This window comes from Trachinotus anak, unplaced genomic scaffold (genome assembly GCF_046630095.1).
Source record: "Trachinotus anak isolate AG129_WGS33_773 ecotype Australia unplaced genomic scaffold, CSIRO_AGI_Tana_v1 ptg000024l, whole genome shotgun sequence".
NCBI lineage: Eukaryota > Metazoa > Chordata > Actinopteri > Carangiformes > Carangidae > Trachinotus > Trachinotus anak.
The window spans coordinates 841,233-861,766 of record NW_027273875.1 but is presented as its reverse complement, the minus strand read 5'-3'; the positions used below and the strand labels follow the sequence as shown (position 1 = coordinate 861,766).

At 40.2% G+C, this 20,534-nt stretch overlaps 1 protein-coding gene across 3 annotated transcripts; it reads left to right on the top strand.

Annotated features, from left to right (window-relative positions):
* Window positions 1-114: 114 nt before the first annotated feature.
* On the top strand, window positions 115-20,327 carry rbm27 (RNA binding motif protein 27). Of its 3 annotated transcripts, none has more exons than XM_071460422.1 (21): window positions 115-390; window positions 1,954-2,072; window positions 3,667-3,794; window positions 4,113-4,192; window positions 5,106-5,305; window positions 5,803-6,144; window positions 7,272-7,499; window positions 8,774-8,959; window positions 9,884-10,030; window positions 10,125-10,278; window positions 11,081-11,234; window positions 11,756-11,989; window positions 12,116-12,247; window positions 12,916-13,041; window positions 13,235-13,309; window positions 13,487-13,615; window positions 13,761-13,865; window positions 15,691-15,918; window positions 16,042-16,125; window positions 16,292-16,411; window positions 17,539-20,327. In XM_071460422.1, the coding sequence occupies exons 1-21, from the start codon at window positions 332-334 to the stop codon at window positions 17,641-17,643; spliced, it is 3,135 nt and encodes a 1,044-aa protein (XP_071316523.1). In that variant the 5' UTR covers window positions 115-331; the 3' UTR covers window positions 17,644-20,327. The 3 variants fall into 3 exon arrangements, with proteins under 3 accessions (XP_071316523.1, XP_071316522.1, XP_071316524.1); XM_071460421.1 differs by having other exon boundaries at window positions 13,487-13,663; XM_071460423.1 differs by lacking the exon at window positions 8,774-8,959 and having other exon boundaries at window positions 13,487-13,663.
* The last annotated feature ends 207 nt before the right edge of the window (window positions 20,328-20,534 follow it).

Sequence of the window (20,534 nt, the reverse complement as noted above, 5' to 3'; positions counted from 1 at the left end):
AAGCGTCGTATTGTTCATTTTTGCGCAAATTAAGACCTTTATTCGTGTAATAACACTCTGGTTATCCCTAGATATTTTAATGCACCGCTGTAAGCGCGCTGATATGAATTTAATAAATCGCGGCTAAATAATTATACGGTATGATAATAACGTCCGTCGCCAGGCCTGCGTTACGACAATTTGCCTTGTGTTGCCATGTCGTAAAACACTTTGTCCGACCTGCCAGTGAAGAGAGACAGGAGGCCTTAAAGCTTATAAATTTATAGATGATGAGAGTAGGGTTATCAAAACGCACTTTCATTTTATAGACAGTGTTATAGTCTTTCTCACGATGATCATAGAGAATGTGGAAGCCTTGAAGTCATGGCTGGCAAAACTCCTGGAGCCAATGTGAGTGTTGAATTGAAATGACATTTAGCTTGCATGCTACGTAGCTACGTTAGCGGGCTAGCCAGCGGGTTAGCCTCGCATCAATGGGGACTTGCTAGAAACTGATGGCAGATTCTTGCACGAGTTAGCGAGCCACCATTGCCGCTAGCTGGCCTTTTCATAGCCAAGGGAGACAGCGGGACTTTTCATTAACTACAGAAATGAGATTTGCGCACAATGTAGTGTGTTTATCTGTGTTTGCTGCGCTGTTATTTTGGGTTAGTTAGGCATGTAGTTGGCTCACGGTAATGTAACTTTATCACAGCTCTGTAGCAAGCCAGCAAACTGGAACAGATAACCTTACTTACATGGTGCTACTTGTGATTTAAATAGCTAGCTGTTGAATCTGTTGGACTGTATGTATAGATATAGCTTACGTTACTAAGTTCTGGTTTGTCATGTCTTTTAAAAATAAACGAGAATCGTTTGCTCATGGAGTTACCATTGTTACAATGACTATTTCTCCCTCTCTTTCAAATGTAAAATAGTCTAATTAATTAAGTATAAATGGAAGCAGATGTTGCCAAAGAACGCACATAAATAAGTAGATGCATTTAAATATTTGATAAAGCAATTTAAGAAGGGTTGGTGTGTAGAGGCGTGGATAGTGATACACTGGTAAACAGGTGATGCAGTAACAGTCACTCACTGTTTTGCAGATTATGGTTTGCTCTTAGAAGTGTTGCTAGTATGCCACTTTTTGCTTCATAAGGTCTCTAGCAGTTAGTTGAATCTCGATGCAGTTGCTTTGTTGAGTTTACAAAAAGACTTATCCCTGACTCCTTTTACAGTTTTCAAATTGTAATTAGTCGCAGGCTCATGAATGTCGCATTTGTAACAATGTCTTTAGGGTAGCCCTGTTTGCAATGCCTGTCCTTTTCTTTTTAAATGCTAAATTATGCTCAAGCATTGTTTGCCCGGTTAGTGTTTCTGTTGGTTATTTTTTTCAGGTAACTAACTAACTACTGGTGGCTTCAGATTAAATGGAAGTTAAGGTAGTCTTGAGAGTTAACAGTTAACAGTAGTTTGGTATGTTTAGTGTTTTCATTAGTGCTTTCCTGGGGTTTTGTCTGTTTATAATGTTAGTAATATGTAATAGTCTCACCACTTGCTGGCTGAGAGGACTTCTAGCATGCCCTGTTAGCAAACATTTAGTGAAGAGTGCTGTGTGGTTGGAACTCTTTCTTTCGGTTTAAAAGTTTGGAAGCTACTTCAAAGTTGTTGCAGTAATGTTCTGGCCTGCAGGCACTGTTAGGGCTTTCACTTGGCACTGACAATGATTAGGTTCATTTTGAAGATTTCTGCATGCATGGATAGTTGGACACTGACACATCACTGGCATTCAGACAGTATACTGCATTTGGTTGAATTAAGAATTGAATTCAATTTTCTCTCTCAGTTTTGTCACCCCTATTGCTCTCTTTAAATAGTTTGAAAAAGCCTTCATTGCTTTTTCCTTTGCATTGTTTTGTTAAATTAAGATACTCGCTAGCTGATACTGACAAGACATATTTTAACCTGCAGATGTGATGCTGACCCCTCTGCATTAGCCAACTATGTGGTTGCTCTTGTGAAGAAGGACAAACCAGAGAAGGAGCTGAAAGCACTTTGTGCTGATCAGCTTGATGTCTTCCTACAAAAAGGTATGAACACCACACAAAGCATTTCTGCCTATGTGACTGAATGCAACATGCAGTTTTGGTATAGGCTCGAGCTCTTGCTGGTAGTTTTCTCTGCAGCAGAGATTTCCACCATTCAGCAAACAAGGGAACAGCATTCATCTTACTCTCCTCATACATCCCACAGACAATAGAGGCTTAGCAGTTATGTCACAAATCCTCTTGGAGCTACAGGCGGTGGCATTGTGGAGATCTTTCAGTGAAATTATTTTTTCCCCAATAATGGCTAAATCGACAAGGATCAGGCTGGAAAAAGAGTCTCAGACAGAACATGTTGATTTTAAACAAGGCACTGTTCTTTAGTATTATTATTATTATTATTATTATTATCAAAAACTGTTTATTCAGAAACAACAACAACAAAAATATTGAATTTCCTCTTTAGGTAACTGACACAAACTGAAGTGACAAGTGTCAGCCTTTATATCAAAGCACTAAATGTTGCTCGTAACAAATCAGTTCAGATAACCTCAGAGGGCTAAAAAGGGCTCATTTAGCACCACACTAAGTATTAAACCTTTTAACATAGATCCAGTAAAGACTCTTACCAGTATCCCCAAAGGTCCAGTAGTCCAGAAGTCACATGTGCTGCCAAGGGGTAGTGATTCTTAGCCAGTCTGACACTATACGTTGTTTACATTATACAAGCAGACGTAATGTTAGCGGAGCATCAGATTAAAAGCAATGAGACTGTCAAAATGCACAGAACTTTTCAAATTCTTTCAGACCATAGACTTTAAGTTATACTTTCAGAGATGCACTCAGCTATACATTATCACCATCTCCCACTTGTATGTCCCCAATATGGCCACTAGAGGGCATGTCATATCATTTGAATGTACTCTTACCAGCTGGCTGGTAATGGGGCATCAACTTGCTTGCTTGAGTTGAGTTGTACTGTCTTTCCTGGTATGGTTGAAATTATTTAATTTTTTTTTTTTTTTTTACTTTTAATTGTATAGTATTACAATCACAGTACAGTACAATTGTAATAACAGAAGGATAATAATGTGTTTACAGTGGATTGATTGGGTTGGTGATGAATACACATCTTAGCCATTACTTTAGCTCATGTTGAGAATTCTGTTTTTTAAAACAGTTTGGGTTTGTGCTGTTGCAAGAACACCTGAGTTTTTGTTCCAAACAGCTGCTGATAGAAGTAACACTTCTTTAACCATTCCTGCACAAAAGCACACCACAACCTGTAGTCTCTAGAATAACATACTTAAAGACTGCAGTCAAATAAATGGGTTCAACTACTTCCTTGAATGTACTTTCAATTTTGCATTTGCTCCTTTATGTTCTTTTTTTTATTATGTAATTTAATTTTTTTTTAAAGTTTTCTCCTTTTCATCTCTGTGCTGTTTCTGTTTTACTTTGGATACATTTAGTTTAGCCAGGGGCAGAGGAATACGTAGTGTGTGTGCAGTGTGATTCAGGAGGAATGTCAGTACATTTCATGCCAGAGGGCCAATTTGCTCTTTGAGAGATAATGTGCAAAACTGCACACAGTTCTCCTGAAGGTTATCTATTCACACAAGTCATATTGTCGTTGCAGAGACAACAGGATTTGTTGATAAACTTTTTGAATGTCTGACAACCAAGAACTACCTGGGAAATCCTGCTGCCAAGGAGCCTCCTAAAGAGGAAGTCAAACCACCGGCAGTCAAGTCTGATGTTGTGGAGGTGAGAAAAGTTTCTGAGAAATGGCTACATTTGGACTCTGAAAATAAATGGCCTGCCTCTGGTCATATATTAAAGCGTCTTTCAAGTGGTTTTGTAGATAAGCGGGTTAAGCATAGCACATGGGCATTCTGTTTGGATGAAAGGATTTGATAAATATCTCAGTGTGTGTTATTAGACAGCACTTATTCAGGTACCTTGACCTTATAACCAATATTCTCTCCAGACTGAGAACAAAATGTTTTTTGATCAGATCTTAGTGCCCTTCAAAACATGAAATAGAGGTGAGTTCAAGTCATAACTGTTTCTTTTCCCCTCAAGGCTGAAACTCCTGAGGAGGAGAGAGAAAACAGGTGGAGGAGAAGTCCTCTGAGAAGCCGCCCTGACTTCAACGAGTCCAGGTATGGCTGTGGCTTCTGGGATTTGTTTTTCAGCTCAGCTTAATGACCGAACATGAAGCAAATGCAGATATTATTCTGACATGTGAGATATACAACACTTAAATTCTTGCCTAATGCTGAAATTTCCAATGCACAGGGCCCTTTCTTTCTTACTGCTGATGAAAAGCCAGAATTTTGCATGGGCTAGTTGTGTAGAGATAGTAACATGTGGGTACATTTGCATGGTTAGTTTCAAATCTCATGAGTCCACCCTGGTGTCCAGTAGCCTGTCCTATCTGTCCATAACAGCTAGGACAGTACAATAATTATTACTGTCATCCACAGCAACAGTTGAAGTGTGTCATGTGCTTCAATGTGTAACTTATATCTTGCAGCATTAAGTCAGTTAAACAACAAAGCCATGCCACTTGCTATGAGTTTCTCTTCATGACACAAATAATGTTCACTTCACTGTGCAGGGGGGGAAAAGGGATTATTTCCCCACAAATACTTTAAGAGCTTCCGTGTAGAATAGATGGAGAAAAATGTTGAAGTTTTCTCAACAGTAAGCAGCAGCAGCAAATTAACACAATGCATTGGAGCAGTTCAGAAAGAATAGGATGATCAAAATATTCTTATAAAACAAGGGACATCACTAGGAATTAAAACCTCTCTCTAATAACGTGTCTCAATTAAAAGCTCAATTCTCTCCTCTGTGCAGTTAAATAAAGGCCACTGCTTGAGAACAGATTGCAAGGTGCATATTAATAGATGCATTTTAAAATATGATCCATGTGTCCTTATTTGGTAGCCAATAAGACCCATATTTGTCTCAGCCTATTTAAAATTTCCATCCTGCTAGAACCCTCTTAGATATGTTTATCTGACTCTTAAGTAATTCAAATGTATTCCCTTTAACCCGTCAACCCTACAGGAGCCGCGATGAGAGGAGGCGAGACGAGCGCAAGCGCCGTGACTTCGATCGGCACGGGAAAAGCAGCAGTGACTCCCATCGCGAGCGGGAGCGGCACGAGCGTCGCAGGGGCAGCCCCCGCGGGAGGAGCTACAGCCGCAGCCGGAGCAGGAGTGGCAGCCGAGGAAAGAGCAGGGACAGGGAGCACAGAGGAGGTAGAGGTGAGAAAGTTCCTCTCCGCACTCCACCCCCACAACCAATAACAAAACAGCACAGGGGACCGGACCCAGGAGTATAGAAGTTCCTGAAGCTCCTGTCAGCAGCTGAACCTGAACTGTGCATTAGTGATGCAGAGGTGCTGCTGGAGGCATCTTGGGTGTGAGGGGCTTAAGATCATTGAAAAGGCAGTGAATGGAGATTTGGATGTAGCCGTGTTGGATTCGTTGGTCAGTGTCGCCGGGAGTTTTTATCGATAAGGAACCATGTGGACAGCTTTGCAAATACATCAATGGAGATTCAACAACATAGGCTGGGATTGGCTTTATTACCCTCAAGGTTAATCTACATCTCTGAATGTTTGGTGTGATGAGAGGAGTGGTGTTTTTAAAAAGCATAAAACTAACAGAGATTAAATTTGTGCTATGGTCCACTACTTTCCTGTCATGTTTAATTTGTGTTTTGTAAAAATACCTGTCTATTTTATGCTTGTCTTACACAGACTTTAAGTCAAAGTTCGAGGTGGAAAGAAAGGACACCGACAGCTACAACTCTTCAACCACGTCCGGCTCCCAGCAGCAGCAGCAGCAGCAGCAGCAGCAGCAGCAGCAGCACCCGCCGCCTCTCCTGCCCCTGCCCACCCCTCCGCACCCTTTTTCCTCCTGTTCCTCATCTGCTGGAGTCTCAGGAGCTGGAGGCGTCCCCGTAGCAACACTGGCTCACCTGCCCGATAGCACTACAGATAGCTGGTCTGGCTACTATGGCACCCAAAGGCAAGATGGTGTGGGGAAGCCATTTAACAATAAGAGCGCTTCACTCAAACAGCGTTGCAGGGATTATGATGGTAAGAATGGAGTGAATAATCTTTTCCTCCTTACCTTTGATGCCTGCCTTCTATCAGTTATTCTGTTCTTATTAGCCTTCCTTCCTCCATCTGAAGGTCTTTTATCTGTTATTGCCCAATAGAAATTTGCACGATGCAGCTGTTGCATTATTATCTCTGATTTGAAAGATGGCATCAGAGAGAAAGGTGGAGCTTTGGTTCAAATAGAAAGAAAATGTCGATGTTGAGCCTGTTTTGCTGGTATACGACATGTACATTATAAGGTTTGCTCTGGCTACCTCTGCCTCCATCTTCCCATGAGGGTTACTGATTGCCTTGTTTAGTGTCATCACTAATGACCCCCCCCCCCCTTGTCCCCAGTGAAAAACAGAAAAGCAAGCAGACTTGCACCCAATTCTCCACAGAAACACAAGAGGGTTTAAACTTAACACCATCCCTGAAGCACACTGTGATCTGTCACAGTGCTTAAACACACCCACTGGGGACCCAGTGCCTTAATGAGACATTGGGGTAAATACATGCACTGTAGGTCTTAGCTGCTTTGAACTTGGATTCCTATCGCTGTTTAGTTTGCTCTTATTTTCTATATATTGTCATATTTTTGTGTGAACCTCTACTAGAATTTAACCACCATGAGCCAAAATCTCTTATGGCGCTGACAAACTGAGAGATTTCAGCAATCCAATAAGTTTATACCAGGCAACACTGCGCCTCATGGATCTAATAAACTTGATTACAGCATCAAGTTTGATGTATGTAGACTGTGCGATGATGACACCCCCTGAATAATAGGCTAAAGCACAAGTCATTATGCAAGAATGAAACATCTTGAATGTGCATCATCCATCTGCAGTGCTATAGTGGTAAACAATGAAGCTAAGTAAGAATCAAGCACTCGCTGTAGTTGTAGTTGATTGCTGCATCTTTCATCTGGGATAGCCCAAAATGGCATTAGAAGATTTATTTTAAGAATAATGTTACAATTAGGTACTCAAAAGTATCTGGAGGAAAAGCACCTAGAAGATTTGTAGGTCTTGCTTAGAGAATGTTTTTGGTCCCTGAAACTTCTAAAACATCTCCATATATATATGAAAAAACAAAGTTTTGAGATTTTTTTTTCTCCACAGAAAAAGGATTTTGTGTCCGCGGTGATCTTTGTCTATTCGACCACGGCAACGATCCTCTCATCGTGGATGATGTCAATCTACCAAATATGATTCCATTCCCGCCCCCACCTGTTATGCCCCCAGCTGGCCTGCCCATGCCTCCGATCACTGAGCCCCCCCCTTCCCTCAGGATGCCTTCAATGCCACCCTATGGCCAGCCACCACCACCGGGCGTCTTCCCCATGACTGGTAAGTGGTAATGTTTCTGACGGATAGTACAGTCATGAAACTTGTGATTTCTACAAACTGCTGCAGCTAGTGGAAAGAAAACGGTCTGTTATTCTCCCGCTAGGCACTTGTTTGCCCTATGATACACATTTCCTCCTCTTCTCAATTTCTTAATATGGACTTTTTGTTATATTTGGAAACATACATTTCCTGTCACTTCTGTTTATCTTTAAGTGACCACCCTGATTTTTGTTTCCACCACCAAGTAGATTAGACAAGGTGATTATATGTTGTAATGATAGATTTGACAACTTATTTTAGATTATTTCATATTATTTCATTTTATGTATGGGGATGGGAGTAAATGGTTAATTTTAATGACATAATTTAATTATATTTGGTCCTTCTTTCATTTCTCTCTTCAATGTATCTGGGGAAAGAAAACAGCTTCTGCTCTTCTGACCCTATCTTATACACCATCCAGCCTTTCAGTTCCAGACTTACTGAGCATCTTATGTTTGCTCGTTATTATTATGTTTTGTGCAATTTATTATTTGGTCACTCAGCACGATGAAGAAGAAAATGTTTCAATTTGGAGGTGAAATGCAAGGCAGAAAAAAACTGTAGCTACTGTCCTGTAACTTATTACTGTGGTCTACTTATTGAACAGCAGATAGTTTCAGTAGTTTTATTTGTCAGATATGTATTAGGACATCAATGTATTCCTGAATAATGGTCTGTGTGATTGTTGTGTTTTGAGAAAGGAAAAAGGACTGTTGATATTCTTAGTTCTCTTTTGTGCATTTTTAATTTGACTATGACCTTTTATCTTCTTATGTAATGACCAATGACAGCTTCAGTTAAAATTCCTAAATCATGCATTTACCTATCTTCTTGCATACTAATAATACTACTAATTGCTGGAAGTTTTAAGATGTACTTGTTTTATTCATGGTACATGAACAGGAATTAATAAGCAAACCTATACTTTACATTTTTTAAAAGCAAAGCTGATGGTGATTAAAACACTGCAGTGAATTTGTGGCTTATTCTGCCTGTTGTTACTGGTTCTTAAAGTGATGCTGTTTCTGTGAAGTGTTTTTTTTTCTTCTGATTTGCTATAAATTAGAAGCAAAATATATAGTCTGTCGTAAAAGTTAAAGCATTGAATCAGTTGTTTCTACTTCCTGCCACCCTCCCTGTCATATTAAAACAACCAGCGTGGCATGAAAAAAGTTTCACTGTCATACCTGCGATATACCTGAGACATTAGCTTGGGCTTGTGTCTCCCTCAGGACCCCCACTGATAGCAACCAGTGGGATTGATACCCCCAACCACCAATCTGCAATCACTTCTTCTCCTCCTATTGGACCGCCTGGCGTGGGGCTGCCACCTACTCTTCCTCCTCCTCCTCCTCCTCCACCTCCTCCTCCTTCATCCTCGTCTGTGTCTCTTCGTCCCCAATATGTCCAGTCTGAATGTAAGCAGCGATGCTCTTCCTATTCAGATTGGGACTGTGTGTTTGGAGGCAACATTGCTGTGGCTTTTCATTTGAGTTTACTTTATATTAATAATGGTGCTCATGTTATTTAATGCAATTTGACTTTCCTTTGTGTTCAGTTTATAATTCCAGTAGATCAGACTGCTTTTATTGACTTCTGTTTTCTGTCATTTTAAGTTGGTTTGTGTGTGATGTTGTAGTGTATGCACTATGTGATGTCCATGTATTTCTTTAGGCAGCAGTAACAGCTGTTGACCAGAGGGGAGCACTGTTTATTTACCTAAGAGACGATGTAGCTTTAAGCAATTCACATCTCTACTGCGTCCAATTGTTCTGAGTGCTTTTCACTTAATTTTGCTCATGAATAGTTGCAGTTATACAGAAAAGCAGGTCTACTTTTAATTTAATTACAAAATCGGGTTTTCAACCTTAATTCAACTCTGATGGCCAAATTTACAACTGACATGAAAGGCCCCATTTTGTTAAGCTGTGGCTTTGTATAAAAAGGATCACCTTATGGTGTTTCACCGTGTTTATCATCTTTATGATAATTTCTTTCAGTTAGTGTAATTGTACTTTATTTTCTTCATATGTGTATTTTTTTAAATATTTTTTTGTCCATGTTACATATTTTTATGACAACTCAGAGCTGTATTTAACATCGAAAGTCACAGGTTTAAACTCATGGCATTCTACCATATTGTTGTGTTAAAGACCATGATTGCCGGGCGCTGTTTATTTATTTACTTATATATGTAGGAATCCTTGTTTTCATTGTGTAATTTCATTTTCTGTTCTGTATTAAAGTTTTGTATTTATTTATTTATTTTTTACATTTTTATGACGGTTTGTTTCATATTCCAACTAACAGCCTGTGTGTTTGTGTTCATTATTACATATTAGATAACTATGATCCCGAGGGCTACAACCCAGAATCCCCAGGGCTGACTGCAGCAGGTCGGAACCCGTACCGTCAGTTCATTCCCCGGGTGCAGACCCAGCGCTCTAACCTCATCGGCCTCACCTCTAACGAAGGACAAGGATCCAGAGGTAGCAAGTGTTGCCCTGCTTAGTACTAACATTTTTCCTATTTACTTAACTGATGCGTGTGTGTAATGCGTGTCTTTGTGTGTGCATCTTTCAGCTGCAAACATAGTGATCCAGACAGAGCCAGCCACTACAGCCAGCACTCCTGGAAGTAACGTGTCCCGTTTCAACACAGAGCAGGACAGCAGGAAGAGAACCATGGGACATAGTACAGCTGAGGGACCAGCAGCCAAAAAGCCCTGGATGGAAAAGTAAGGATTCAGTGATGCGCACATTTGAAGAGTTTCCCTGTGAAAATAGGAAGGAAAGATCATAAACTAGGATTGAATGTAGTCTGTACTGCATCAGCATTATGTCTAAGGATCCAGTCACACAAACCCAGAGAAAGAAAACTGAAGTGTTAGTATCTCATTCAAAGAAATTGTTATGACATGCAAGACTGTTCTCACTTGCCATGACAATGTACACTGCAATAAAAGGAAACTGGAAGCGCCAAAAATGGTGCTAAGACCATTTATTTAAATACAGAAGCAGCTAGTCATTACTGTATTTAAAATTAAGCTGGGAGCTTTGAGATTTGTACCAGTGCTCATAGTGTTCTGGATATGTTAGCAGTGCCTTAACCACCTGGAGATCTCAAGGTGATCATAGACACTTAATACCTTCACTGAACAGGTTCTTGTTTTGTGAAGAAATCTGAAGAAACTAGTTGGCATCAAAACAAATTGGTGTCTTTCCCCATTTCACATTACTGGTAAGAGAGCCTTGTGACTCATAGGTCAGGAGCCGATCTTTTGTCCCAGTTGTGGGTAGCAGGTACGCACAAACATGCCCATAATCCATCTTGAGTGTCAAGCAGCTTAACATGTGGTCCTCTTTTTCATATGTTACTGTTACATGGCTTATAGGGATTCTGTATGAAGGTCATCAATGTGGTTTACATTTCACTATAAGGATTAGGATCTCGGCCAAAATGTTGATTGGCTTGTCTTCTAGTTTTCGTCTGAAAAAACACTGTGGCAAACATGCACACTCTATTTCTCTCTGTTTCAGGCCAAACTTTAACAACCAACATAAGAGCAGTTTTCCTAAGAGGAATCACTATGTGAACACCAAGCTGGAGGTGCGCAAGATCCCTCGTGATCTCAACAATATCACCAAGCTCAACGAGCACTTCAGCAAGTTTGGAACCATTGTCAATATACAGGTAAAATGCATCACTGGCTCCTCTGCACTAAACACTCTGCAGTTTTTTCAGTTGCAGTTTTAACAAGTGTAGGCGAGATGAGTTCTTATAGAAGTACTATAACTTAGAGAAGTTTGATTTGCTAAAAAGTTATTTTGATTTTTCATAGTTCAAGATACATTACAGAAATACAGTCCAGGATCCACACTAGCTGCTGGACATGGAGTAAAAGCCATCACATTTACTATATCTAGCTCAGATACTCTTTTACAATCTCAACACAACTTGAAAATTGACTGGCAGGTCTATTAAGAGTGAATACCAATAAGGAATAAGTAAAGCCTCTTTAAACATGATAAAATGTGACTGCAATCATCAAATTGGATGCTAGTCATGCTTTTTTGGATAAAGCACTGATCAATTATTTCGGGAATTGTGGCTATTTTCTTCATCCAGCAATGAGTTCATGAAATTCAGCTTTGAAGAAAAATTTGTTTCATCGTTTACGTACAACTAACCCACACGCTCTGCTCTCAATCCAGGTTGTGTTTGGTGGAGACCCAGAGGCAGCATTGATTCAGTACACAAAGAATGAAGAGGCCAGACGGGCCATATCCAGCACCGAGGCGGTCCTCAACAACCGCTTCATCCGTGTGTACTGGCACCGCGAGCCTGGCAGCAACACCACAGGACTTCAGCAGCAGGAGCAGAGCTCAGGGAGCCAGGGAGCTGGATCACCGCCCAGCCAGGGGCCGCAGCACAGCAACATGCACAAGGTTAGCACAAAGAGCTAAAACACATAGATGGCCCTCATCTTTTAATGCTGATTCCCTTGTCTTACCTTTTTTATTAAAATCTTTCTTTAAATTTACTTTTTTTCCTCCCGTATCTTTCACCTGTAGGGGATGAAACAGCACAATCCTGCCGCATATGTGTTGAACAAGACTGTACCAAAGCATCGCCTGGCAGCAGCAGCTGGGACCACAGCTCCAACCAAGCTGGATAGCCTGAACCCAAACACAGACGCTGTCACTGTACGTTTTAGTCGTTATGCATGTGTGTGAGTGTGTCAGGTGATGTCAGTCTTGAGCAAGATAACATTTTCAAAACTTTTTTTAACTACATCAAAGAGTAACATATGGGCTGTTGCAGCTTCTTAGGCATGATTTTTCTCAGTATAATATAATTGGGACTGCTTCTGGCTCTCCAGTTAACAGGAAGAGACTTCCGTTTGTCACAGGCACTATTGCAGTAGTTAGAGCTGAACAGTATAGTCTATATTAATAACACAATCACATGGGGTCACTACACCCAGCCCTATGGTTTGTGCAATCACAGAGGGGAGAGCGCACATCACTGCAGCATTTTCAGCCATTAAGACACCACGGTGAAACTAGAAGCTGAAGAATTTTTATAGAGACATGAAGATTTCAGTGCAGTCACACTGTCCATCCTGTCAGAAACAGCTGTCAGAGGATCTGCAACAAACAACTAGAGAAACTTATGTAGAAATAGATGGTAATACAGGAGAACAAATAATTATTTACTTGCTTTCATCCTTGTGATGTGACATTGAGATATGAGCTGTTGGTGTTTAACAATGCACTCATGTTTGTGTCTGTCTACTTCTGCTGTCTGCTGTCTGTTATCTCATTCTGATGACCTAAATGTGTCGCACTTTCTCTCTCTGCTTGGCACTTAGGTGGCGCCTGCACTGACAAACACCCAGAAGGGCCCCTACACTTCCACAGCCCTCAAGTCGTCATCTAAGAGCCTTGGGAAAACGGGAAGAGCTCTAGAAGCACAGGAAGTCCTCAAGAAGAAACAGGCATGTTGCTTAATTTTTTAATACATATTTTGACTGCTACGAGAATAGCAGAGCTAGGATTAGCTATTTGTGTTTCTCAGGGGCCATTAGTGAGAAGCAGGCTTCCACTGAGAGAGAAAATGTCCACCAGTAGCAGTCTATTTTCCACCTCTGTGAATGTATTTTACTTACTGTTGTTTTTTTTTTCCTTCAGGAGGCACTAAAACTCCAGCAGGACATGAGAAAGAAGAAGCAAGAGATGTTAAAGACACAGATTGAGTGCCAGAAGGTAAGACTTGACTTCCTATCCATTTATCTTTCTTGTCCTTATCCTTTAGTTCCTGTGCTGTGTCCATGTCTTGATTTTCTCCCATCTTTACTGAACTCTACCTCCACTTTCTCTGGTGGTTCCTTTTCCTGTCTTTTACACCTTCCTCTGTCTCACTGCTTGTCCTTCCTCTTCCAGGCCTTGATAAACCGTCTGGAGAAGAACCGAGGGATGAAACCTGAGGAGAGAGCCAACATCATGAAGACCCTGAAGGAGCTGACGGACAAGATCACCCAGCTGCAGAATGAAATGAATCCTGCCAACCAGGTCTCCAGCACCAAACCCAACCACAGCCAGACCAAGACCAAGACCGATGTAAATTTGGCCTCTTTTGGCTGGTCTGTTTTGTTGCTCATTGCTTCTCTAATTCAGTGAACTGAACAATTTCTCATTTTCCTTGATATGTGACCAGGCCCAGAAGGAATTACTGGATGCAGAGCTGGACTTTCACAAGAAGATGAGTTCTGGGGAGGACACAACAGACCTCAAGAGAAAACTAGGGCAGCTACAGGTTGAGGTAATAAACACACAAACACATACAGTACACAACCACATGCTAAAGATCTGAGAAGATAGCTCAAACAACCACAGGAGTGCATCAGCATTTTTCTGGAGTACTAAAGCTGACGTTGTGATACCAGGAAATGTCTCAGAGGAAGTCATATATCACTTCTAACACGACTTCACAGTCATCTGAAAACTCACTGACTCTAATGTAATAGTTGAGTGTTAATGGAAACTTCCGCATAGGTATACAGTATAACTTATAAACTGCACAGGTCTCTATAACGAGCTGATTTACAGTTTATCATTGTGCAGCACTAAGCATTTTGAGAATTGAATGGAGTCTGTACTATATACAGGTGCCGTTTTATAAACACAATAGGACTAAATGGGCCTCCATAGACTTAAATGCATTATACAGCTCATAAATTGTAGTTAATCTCATAATGTTGAGGTTTTTAAAATATGAATGAAAGTAGAACTGCATACAGTGGCTGTGAGGTTGTTTTTAAAATCTGTTATAAGAAAACTCATAGGTGGCAGCTGTAAAGATTTATACACAATGTCCTGGGTAAATTACCTGGTGGCATTAAAACTAAGAAAAAGTTATGCTTTCAGGGATATCTCATTAAATATGCTCATTTTATGAAAATGCAGGAAGTCATGTTAAATTACACAGGTTTTCATACATGATTAGTATATAATATATAGCATATATGAGTTACAAATGACCAAAAAGACCCCAATTAATAATGATGATAATAAAAACAAGAACAATGCCAATGTGCAATCACACAGCTTTTCTTTGCTTAAATTCAAGTTTACAGTGTTATGTTTATCAGTCCAGGTGGAGGGAAATCCTCAGATGTCTCTTTGTCATGTCCATTATAAGATATGCAAAGAATTAGGTATTTGAAGCACAGTTTAAATTCTTGTTAAATCTCTAATAATTGACCTGATAATTCTTTCTTACATGACTCTGAACACAAAAAGTACATGAATATGTGAGTCTGTCTGCTGAGGCTGTTCATCAGAAAATCAAATGATTTTTTTCTCCATAGAAAGAACAGTTTTCTCAGTTATTCAGCTCAGGGTTGGTCCACACCTCTTCTCTCCCCGCTAGCAGCACACACAAACACAGACGAGGCCGGCTATGTCACAAGATCAGCCTAACAAGAGCAGAGCTTTTGTTAGCAACACCCTGCCTAGCATGTTTTTTCCCCTCTACCCCCGTAGGGCCTTAAATTAGCTAGTTGTTAAAAATGCATATCCCCCCCAGTCCATCCAAACCCAACCCTCCTTCTGCACATTAAACTGCAGCCACTTAAGGAAGCCCAGAGGAACAGACGCTAACGAAGCCAAATCAGACACAGGTCCTACGCTGATGGAGCCCAGTCTCATTAAAGTTTGAGTCACTGGTCCTTGTAAGAAAATCGCAGGATGACAATTAAAGGGAGAAGTGAGGGAGGGACAAATGGAAGAGAGTGGTTGTGGGGTTGTGGAGTGGTTAGGAACGTGGGGATGTCACTTTAAAAATGGAGGAGTGACAACTAATGGTAAAGGGCAGAGAGCAACAGAGGATGAGACCAGAGTCGAGCTCGTGGGGCATGTTTCAGCACTGAAGATGAGGAAACTGTGCAAATATTTTCCTGTGTTATATGGGTTTTTTATTGTGATTGTCCATGAACTTCTTTACTGTCAAATTAAGATTTGATTACTTGTTTGTATGGTTGCTTTCCCATCGAAAGTAAAAACAGTGCAGCATCAAGTTGCACAGTCTGGTTACATTTTCTACATCTGTTCATAAGCATTAAACCTGCAGGCATGTCTTCCTTTAGGCGACGCGATTGGGTCTGATTCGGCCTCCAGCTGGTCGGGGTCGGGGTCGAGGGAAGATGGCACTGGAGCCCGGTTCGATGCACATGGGCCGTGGCAGGGGCCGAAGCCGGGAGATGATGGCTCGCGGAGGGGCCGTGAACCGTATGGTGGTTGACCACAGACCCAGAGCCCTGGCAATTTTGGGGGTGACTCAGGAGGAGAAGGAAGAGCTAATGCCACACTTTGTGGTGAGGACTGTGCAACTCTCTTTGTAATAATTTAGTTAAAGTGTCAGGAGTCGCACTGATAAAGTGTTACACAGAGATTTCAGATGAAGTCATACTGATCTTTTTTTTTCTTTTTGAACCTAGAAATTTGGGGAGATTGAGGATCTCCGTGACCAAGACGCCAACAGTGTGGTCATGACCTTTAAAACACGAAGTGAAGCTGAGAATGTAAGTTACATGACTCCAAATCAGTTTAGCCTGTCTCTGCCTTTTTCTTACCCTCTCTGTTTCTGTCGTTCTTTTTTTCCTTCCTTTATTCCTCCTTCATCACTGAAATTGTAAAATAATTATAACGTAAAGTATAACTTTCAATTTTCCTCCCTTTTCTTTATAGGCAGCCAACCAGGGAGCTAAGTTCAAAGGTCGAGTGTTGCAGATTTCCTGGTACAAGCCCAAGACCCCCTCTGTGACAACAGAACCGGAGGAGGAAGAGGCTAAAGATGAGGACAATAAGGTATGACGCATCACACGCAAACCCAAACACTAGCCACCGGAAACCAGGAAGGACGTACATGTACAGAACAACTAGAAATTCTAAGAAGGGAAAGTTTGGAAGTTTTAGTTATATTCACAGATTTTACTTGTACATTTCTTTCCAGTGCTGCTAAATTTTTCACGGCAGCTCCCAATGGAAAATCAGGGCAAGCCTCTCAGTACTAAGAGCATCTTAGCCCTTTGAGTAAAACTGCATTACTGTCAGATGAAATCCTCATACTGTATTTTCATGTTTTTAGTTAGGTCATTTAGGTTACATTCTTTGTTGTGTGCAAGCAACTTTCATGTCCTCAGGGTCAATCTGATCACTTAAATATGCATTTTATCATTTTTAGAATTTCTATTATAATTGGTCTGAAAATATATCTTTAATATATCTTTTGTGGTCAATGCAAGGTCACAAGAACTGATACCAGGTACCAAATTGATGCCAAAATTCTGAGAATATGACAGTACTTGTTTTTCTACAGTACCTTCAGTACTGTAGATGTCGTAGGTACTTGAGATGTGATTCTTCTGGGTTTGATGAGAGCAGTATAATAACTCCCAAACATTTTAGTCTGAGATCAATTTTGAATAGAAAAAGGGAGGAGAGACGAGGGCAGGCACAGCAAACAATAACAACAGGTGGAATGGCAGCAGCAACAGGTCTACCATGACTTGTGGAGGGGGGGGGGACTGGTGTATGGAAATATTTTGTGTTTGACGCGGATCAAAGGGACAAGATATAGACAAACAAAAGCCAGTGTGATAAAGGTGGCACACAGCATTTCAAATGTATGGAGGAAACACCTCAGACTGGTCTAAGCAGCTCAGAGACAGACATTTGGATTTGTGCACAGAATTCAGGGTGAGTGAGTTTCAGTTGTTAACGTCATATTAACAATGCGTCGTCAAAATGTTCATGTCCTGAAATGTTACCGTTACTGTTTGTGAACGGTGACAGCTGACACCTGTCGTAGCAAGACTCTCACAAAACGTTCACAAAGGCTCACAAAGTAACTTGTTCGGCTGTAATTTATTCAGCTGTATATGTTTTAGACATTCTCATGTGTGATGTGGCATCCCCCCCCCCCATTCAAACAGAAGGAAGCTAGCTCTTATTTGCCTGGAGAGGAGGAGGAGGAAGAGGAGGAGGAGGAGGACGACGACGAAGACGACGAATACGAGAGCCGATCGTGGAGACGGTGAAGGCGTTGTGATTCGTCGTTACCTGCTCTCCAGCAAAATCAGTGATTATTTGTCCTCACATGCAGATCAATTGAACAGAAGTCTTCATTTTTTTTTTCCTTTCCAGTATTTTCGAACTAAGTAATTTTAGACTCTAATCAAAGTAAAAACATCTTTACTTTATTATACATCAGAAGAAGTTTAAGAGGGTCGACAGTTTTTGTATCCCTCGACTAAACAGTTATTTAAAACATCTCACTTTTGCTGAGAAAGATAAATGTTAAGTTGTTCTTATAGATAGAAAAACCTATGTAAGTTTCCGTGTGCTTACCAGATGATTAATATCAGTAATGCACAACATTTGTGTCTACTGTGAATAGGTATTTTTATACATACTGTATTTAAGCTCTTTTCTCACCAGTTTTTGAAAAATCTTGTCCTCCGTTCAGGGACAGCCATTCCATCACCATTAGAACGTTCTCTGTTGCTACCAGAGAGATATTTATTTATTTTATCATATGAATGCCCTGTGCCGTACCTAGGTCGGCACAGTGTGGTATGGGTTTCCATTTCACTTATCTCAGTTTGTTCTGGCATGGGTAAGCCCAAAATGTTAAATCCAAATATTTTTGACAGTGGCTCTGTGTGCTGGCATGAACACATGCTAGTTTGTGCATGTTGCAGTCCCATAGAAACAGCACCGCCCCCTCCCAGCACTCAAAGGTGCTGATGCTGTACCACAACCATATTAGAGCCAGTGCAGGTACAGAAGGATACCAGTGCAATAGAAAAACCCTAACAATGTTTACAAATTGCCATGTCCATGCACGTCAGATACAGTCTTGTAGTAAAAATTCAAATTTTTCCCTGTGTGTATTTTGTTGTTCACTCAATGTCCAGTGCCACTCTGTGTAAATACAAACACCCACACGGGTGTTCTACATTTTCTAAGAGTGTGTTACATTTTTCACTTGTTTTATTCTGTCACCTGTTCATCCAAAGGGCCTGACAGGACAAGGATCAGATCACCCATTTCAAAAATGTGAGATCCATAGACAGGTGTCTGAATGTAATACTGAACAGTTGATTTTAATATATATATATATAATTTCTTTGCCTTACACAATCAGCGAAAGGCTGAATTTTTACAAGATTTGTGATTTACTTTTGTAAATTTTGTAAATGCTTGAAAGAGAAATTACTGTTGTACTTTTTTTTTTGTTTGTTTGTTTTTTCTTTTTGAGTTTTGTTTTACTGTCATTTTAAATGAATGACAAGGATGTGTCAGGTAGAAAAAGTCAAGCAAGAGTGCATAGCGTCTCTGCTTATTCACAAGAATTTTGCATTTGTGACCAGTCCACATTGTTATTTCACTAAATTTGTCATCTAAGTAGCACATTTCTTTTAAAGAAACATTCAGAGCTGCTCTGATCTGTGGAAAATACTCTGTTGAAAGGCACCGGGGGGTGGGGTGGGATAGGATGGGTGGGAGGGTCATGCACCTCACAATATTATTTGTGCATTAGTGCAGCTTTGCCTACATCTGAATATTGTCAGGCAAAGCTCTACAACCCACTCTGCGAGTGAAACCACAATGTGCACCTTTCATGACAAAAAGTTTCTTGTGTGTGTTTTGCCTTTATACTGTATTTTAGAATCCTCAGGGTGGGAGGAATGAAATTCATTAAAGTTCAATGTACTCAGTGCAAGATAATACATTTTTGACAGTTAAAGTTTTTCTTTTGTGGCTTCCCTTAAACAAATAACTATGTTTACAAGCAGCCTAATGAAGTGTTTTTTGATGTAAGCTTATCTTAACTCAACTGATCATATCCACTAATATAACCAGACAACAACAGAGCACCCCAGAAAAGAAGAGATATTAACTGTAGCAGTCATTTACATCATCACGCAGGCAGAAATCTACATGCAAGTACACTTGCAGATTTCTGCCTGCATGTGAATGCAGTCGGTAGTAAATCATTTCCTCCCACCTACGATGGCAGTAGCGCTTATGTTTGGATTGCATATCTCACTGTTGTCTCATAACTCAGAAGCCTCCTGCCATCGACTTCATTGTCCCACTAAAACCTTTTGAGTTCATTTTTTTTTTGTCTCCAACATCACTGTGTCAGTCAAAATGAGGTTCAGGTGTGCGATGGAAAGCTGAAGCTTTTCTCTTTGCACTTAGTACTTTCAAATGATTTGCTCATGTGATAATTTTTTTTTTATATATATATATGAGGTCTCTGGCAGTTTTAAAGGACAAACCAATCCTGGCAGGGTTCTTGTTTGTGTAAGTGAGGATTCAGAGAAGGTCTCTCTCCCACTTTTTGTACTATCTTCTGTATGCTACTATCACACAATAGTGTAAAAAATGTAAAATGTTTATTGGATAATAGTTTTGGATTTGTTACTGTTTATATTTGCAGGATGTGGATGTATTTTCTTCATGTATTTTGTTTGTAAAAAATGGATTTCTAATTTACAAGCATGTTTGCTTTTGCCAATAAAGATAGAGGAATGGGGTGCTTGTCAAAAAAAAAAAGAACAGAAAGAAAAAAAATACAATTTGAATTGGATCTTGGAGGGAAAAAAAAGAACATTTTGAGTTAAAGAAAGAAAATTGACCAAGAAAGAAGAAGTCAACATTGGCAAGGGGAAAAAAAATCAAGCAAAAGCATTCCAGAAAATATTACCTTAAACTCTTGTGTGGTCTCCTTCATTTTGCATGTTACCTCTTAAAACATGTCAGTGGGTACACAGCACACTGAAAAGATGGGGTGGAGGGTTAGGGGCTAGTGTTTTTTTAAGCCTGTATGGAAGGCAACTACAAATTTTAATTTCAATATATATATATATATATATATATATATATATATATATATTCTAATACAAATGATAGATAGCTC